Below are 5,993 nucleotides of genomic sequence, written 5' to 3'. Positions count from 1 at the left end.
TAAACTATATATATTTCAAAAAAATATTTCATATGACCATGGAATATTTTTTTTATGGGATAAATCTATCTTCACCGATTCTGCCTCATTACATATTGTGCAATTTTAAAATTTAGGTCAAGGCAATTTACAACGTAATATTGGTTGGTTAGTACTTAATATATCAATCAAAAATCACTGATTAAATCCTTGAGTTTGGTCTGATAAATATTTTCTCAGAGTGTCTTACGAAGTATAAGAATTTTCTCATCAATACAACTTTCGAATTATATAATTAGCATGATAAAAGATATTTCAGGGGGACAAAATAATCTAATCTACCTTTAAACTATCCTCTTGAAATCGTTGCAACAATATTGAAGTGGGAAACGGATAGGCACAGTAACAGGTCTTAATGAGTGGTGAGCAAAGTGGTGCTTTGGATGCTTGGGGCTCTAATTTACGAATCAGAAACCCTTACGACTCGGTCCTTTTTTTGGAAATTTTTCTCTTATCTGTTGTATGTCATAATTATAATGCAAAATTTTATTTCTTTTAAAATGTACCACCTGAACTAAAAAAAGTCACGAATAATTTTTTTAATTTTTATTTAAGGCAAAAATGCCGAACAGGAGAATAGGTCGTTAAAGGCTGCTGGATTGGAAAATCGCGCCCAGGGACAAATTTTTCGATTTTATGCACCTGTGAAAAAAGAGTAATCACTAAAAGGGGAAAAATTACCTAAACTAAAAAGACATTTTTGCTAATGTATTCATTTAAGTATGCTTATAAGGGATCATAAATTAGAATTTAAATAAAAAATGAAACAGAAACGCTTTCCAAATATGTCGAATCCTGAAAAGTATCAAAACTAACTCTGTTTTTTTCTATAATCAAACCTGTTTTGATATTACATTTTCAATCCTGAAGTTCCATAATAATGATTCGTAAGATTGCATTACGGCTTGTGAATTTTTTGTTTTGTTTAAATATTAATTACCGATACGTTATGTGCAAATTTTTCATTACACTTCTGACAAGGATTTTAAAAATATCTACTGATGACGGTCATTTAACTCTGAATATGAATGAATATCTGAATTCATATTTTAAAATCATTTAAGTAAATATAAGAGGAGATTGTTCGATTGTTAAAAATTCATTATTCCTAGCAAAATATTTCTTCATTTACTCTTAAGTGTAAAAAATAAATAAATAAATAAATAAATAAAAAATATTCAAATTAATCTGAATTAAAATTTCAGTTCAAAATTCTTCCAAATTTTTTTATTTATTTTTCACATAAAAAGTTTCTTTGTACACGGCGTAAAAAAAAAGGACCACCCTGAATTACTTATGATTTAATAGTTGGATATTCAGGTTTTAGGACTCAATCTTATTGGCCCAAAGGGGTGACTTCAAATATGCTAATTAATAAGTGCAGAGCCGATTGGCCTGTGTAGGGGGCAGGGAACTGTCCTTGCATCAGAAGGGTTCTGGGTTCGAATCCCGGGCAAGGCATGGATGTTTCTTTCTCGCTGTGTGTCCTTTCTCCTTTGTGTGTGTGAATGTGACCCGCCCTATAAACGGGTTGTGGTTGTGTGAATGGTGTGGCAGAAGTTGAATTCTTGGCCATAGATGGAGCCACTGAGAAACAAGAACACCCCCTCTGCCTAAATAGGCATATGACAAAAAAGAAAAAAAAAAGTGCAGACGATATCTTAACTTACGAAATCAAACACAAAAACGTACTTTCTCTGAATAAACATACCCTTTTTCCGACGTATTCGGATTTTTGACTCCCAAAATAAAGGAGGTAGCCGCAAACTGGGAAACGTGGTCCCAATAGATTGGTAAGAGAGCGGTCCAAAGTTTGGATCCCTTAGTGTTAATTTTAATTTTTGCGTATTTCGCTGTATCTCAAAAACTTTTTAAATGAATTGAAAATTTTTTCACACAATTATAAAATTCGCTTATTCCATGCAAAAAAATTATTTATGGTAAATATTTATTATTTTTTATTGATTCCAGTTTAAAGTTTAGCCTATCTAAAGCCATCGCTGTCTACGCTTGATTTTAAAACGGCGCAAAACGTCAATATATGGAGAAAAGCCACAGTTTTGTGAAAATCGGTCTAATTTTTTAATATTTGTAAACTTACTCTAATGCTGCATTACTTGGGTTTATTATAATTTGCAAAAACTGAGGACGGTGATTTTGATCATTTTCATTTAAGTGGAAAATCATCGCCAAATTAGCGATTTTTGAAAAAAAATTATTAACTTTTAAGATATTTAAGTTGACTGTCCTAAGGCCCAGATAATTCTTCACAGTGAGATTATATACATATAATAGTTTAAAATCATCGCTTTGCTTCTAGTGTAAATGCTATGACTATGCTTTTTCTTTTTTTAAATTAAATTATGGCTTTTTTATTTTCCTTGGCGACAAAGCTTCGAAAAGCAGCATTAAGCGGATCAAACAAATGGTATCCGTAGGAGCAAAGTTCAGGCTATATGGAGGATGTACAACTGTTTCCTCGTGCAATGCATGTAACTTGTGCTGTGCCATTGCGGCTTTATGAGTTGTCGCATTGTCCTTGGGCAAAAGTATTTCGCTGATGACCATGCCCGGTCTTTTGTGTAATTGAGAATTTCGTTTGTTCGGTTACAGACAAAGGTTTTCCAACGATTTGGATCACCTTGTATCCAATTTAAGGCAACTGTTGAGTCAGTCCAAAGTGTCGCTGCGTTCCTATCCAGTTTAGTTTCTGTACAAAAATAATGGAGTAATCGAGCACTCAATAATGCGGCTAACAGCTCTAAGCGGGTAAGTGTTATTCTTTTCAGAGGAGAAAGCCTATTACGACTGCAAAGCATTCGAACATGAAATTTAGTATCTTCTGTGAATCGTACATATAACACTGTTCCGTAAGCTCGTTCCGAAGCATCGCAGAATACGTGAATGGTAACATCAGCAGAAGATATTCCAATCCATCTGGGGATTCGAATGTTGTTTAAATGTGGTAAGTCTATAATCCATTTTGACCACCTTGATGCGATAGATGGGGGTAAAAGTTCGTCCCATTGAATACCGCATAGCCATGTATCTTGAAAGAGAATTTTTCCTATTACAGTAGATGGTAAGAAAATTCCCAAGGGATCAAAAATCTTTGAGATTGTTTTCAGAAGTAAGCGTTTAGTGACCGGTTCCTTAAATAAATCGCGGTCATGCTCCTTAATATTTTGATGAAACGAATCTTCTTCTGTATCCCAATGAACACCTAAGACTTGAGTCTTACTTTTAAACTTTATTTTTTCTTTCTTCCATTCGTTTTTCAAAACTTGTGAGTTGGTACTCCATTTCGCTAAGGGAAGGCTTATAAGACTCGTGAGTTCTTGCATTTCGTGAAATAGGGTCTTCACTTCGATTTCTGAATCAACTCCCGCAACGAAATCATCCATGAAAATATTGCCTTTTAGATGTTTAGCTGCTGTGGGATAAATGTTGGAGTACATGCAGCATAATTCGTCAAGTGTAGCTGAAAGAAGGAATGGGCTGCTGGTTAATCCAAAGGGCAAATGTGTAAATTGATAGACCACAATTTCATTCTCTAGCTGCAAATGTTCATCATCATTTTTCCTAGTTTTGAACCACAAGAACTTAGTAGCACATCTGTCTTTTTCCCACAAGGTTAATTGTAAAAAAGCCTGACTTCCATCACTAATAATTGCTTGTTTGTGAAGACGAAATCGTAATAAAGTGGCTAAAATTTCTGGAAGTAAGTTGGGACCTTGTTCTAGAACATCGTTTAATGATGGATGGCCTGGTGTGTGAGAAGAGGCGTCGAACACTATTCGTCCCTTAATTTCTGCGTTCTTCTCTTTAATGACTACATGATGGGGTATGTAATAGCTTTTTTCTTCTTTATCATGATTTTCCGGTGCTATTTCAACTTGCCTTTTGTCTATGTAATCTTCAATGAGTGTAATATACATTTCCTTTAAGCTAGGATCTGTTTGGAGCTTCTTGCACAATGTATTGAAGCGTTTTGATGCTACGTGATAGTTATTTGAAGAAAGAGTAACGTCTTTCTTCCAAGGTAATCTAACAACACGACGATTTTCTAGGACTTCATAAGAACTGCGAAAGTCTTCCAATATTTCAGAATTGCGAATGGACATTTCTCTGTCTTGCATGGCTTTAATACCTAAAGTATCTAAGTCCCAGAATTTCCTAACTTGATCATCCAAAATATATGGTGATATGATGCTGATATTATGAACTGGCGATAAAGAAGCGACAGATGTATGAGATCTGGATCCAGACAAAATCCAGCCAAAGATTGATGGAATGAGCACAATTTCCGAAAGTCTGAAAGGAAGCTCAGAATTCACCACCGTCCAGTAAAAATCTGCGCCAATCAAAACTTCAATAGGCATGTCTTGCAGAGTGTCATTCGGATCAGCAAGTTTAAATTTTTTCTTGTAAGCCATAGAAGCAATCTCTAATGGAACTGATGGATGAACTGCATATCTATTAGGACTTTCAAATGCATGTAGATAAATTTCTGACTGATTCCAAATACTTGATAGTTTAAATCTTACTTTTCGTCTCGATTGAGCCTGATTTGATGATGATTCGAATGCATGAATTTCAAGTGAATCAGAGCTAATAACATCTAATTTTAGGTAGTCTACAAGATGTGAATGAATGAAACTGGTTTGACTTCCACAATCTAAAATGCATCTTGTAAGCTTAGTAATGCCAGTTGGGCCAGTTATATATACTCGAGCAGTCTGTAAGTGAGTAAAATTAGTTGTACGAGTATCTATGTTATTTGTAGAAATAGATTGGCTAGGTTGATTTGAACTGTTGTTTCTACAAATTGAGACATGGTGCTTCTTTTTGCATCTTATGCAGAACGCTTTAGCTCTGCGAAGGCAATTTTTTATACTATGGCCACGATTAGTACACAGGAAGCCCCGAGTTTTTACCGAGGTTTTTAATTTTTGGATTTGAGTATCAATATCAGTTATATTCGTACAATCTTGCGGCCAGTGACCGTTAATTTCACAGAAGGGGCAAAATGGAGATGGTTTTTTAGTCTGGTTAATCTTTTTAGAATTCACATGCAAGGCTGCTGTAGATGTTTTAAATGTGTAATCAAAGTTTTGCTCACCTCGAATTTTTAGTGTTGTGAGAGCACCTTCTACTTCTTCAGATAAATATTGCACTAGTTTATTCATATCACCTTCAGATATTTTCCCTCTTTTTGCGTAAATAATCCATCGGCGACAAATATCATCCGGAAAGGCACGTAAAATTTTTGGAGCCAAAACTCGCCCGTAAGCGTTGATATCCTCTCCTAAAGCCGTTAAAGCGTTTAGTCTTCTGTTGCATTCTATAAATACTTAATTCAATGCAATAAGAGTGGGATTACGTATTGGCGAAATATTTTCCAAAAAGTCTAAATGGGCTTGAATTATTCTGTTTTTGTCGCCATATCGGTTTTGAAGAAGAGCTTTTGTAGTTTCATATGTGCTGGCACTAACACTGATTCCGTCGACTAAACGTCTAGGTTCATCTTCTAAATATCCTCGCAAAAACACATGTTTATCAATTAATGATAGACTATTGTTATCGTCAATAGAAGATTTAAATTGTTCCCAGAAACACTGCCATTGTTCAATATCACCTCGAAAAGTATCCAGTTTAATAGTAGGGAGTTTCACAGTGTGAGAGTGAGAAACGGGTAATTGCATAACGGGTACTTGTGTAACAGGTATTTGAGAAACGGTTACTTCTGGCGATTGGAACGTATTAAATTCAAAATTATTTCTACTACCAAATTTTTTTGCTTTAAAGATAGCGAGTTCGGCATTATCCACGTATTCTTCACATTGAATGATATCATTGTCATAATCACCATCTGTTAATAAACTATGAATGTCATTATCCAATTTCTTCATTTCTAACAAGCAATCGGAAAGCCGATGACTAATATATTCGAC

General features: G+C 34.7%; 1 protein-coding gene across 1 annotated transcript; it reads right to left on the bottom strand.

Annotated features, from left to right (window-relative positions):
* Positions 1 to 2,486: 2,486 nt before the first annotated feature.
* Positions 2,487 to 5,228, bottom strand: LOC147803025 (uncharacterized). Its single transcript, XM_087152844.1, has one exon. The coding sequence runs from the start codon at positions 5,226 to 5,228 to the stop codon at positions 2,487 to 2,489; it is 2,742 nt and encodes a 913-aa protein (XP_087008970.1).
* Between the last annotated feature and the right edge of the window lie 765 nt (positions 5,229 to 5,993).

Source organism: Parasteatoda tepidariorum, chromosome 10 (assembly GCF_982258835.1).
Source record: "Parasteatoda tepidariorum strain Cologne lab strain chromosome 10, Ptep-v5.0, whole genome shotgun sequence".
Taxonomy (NCBI): domain Eukaryota; kingdom Metazoa; phylum Arthropoda; class Arachnida; order Araneae; family Theridiidae; genus Parasteatoda; species Parasteatoda tepidariorum.
The sequence above is the reverse complement of the archived record's forward strand: the minus strand, read 5'-3'. Positions and strand labels throughout refer to the sequence as shown.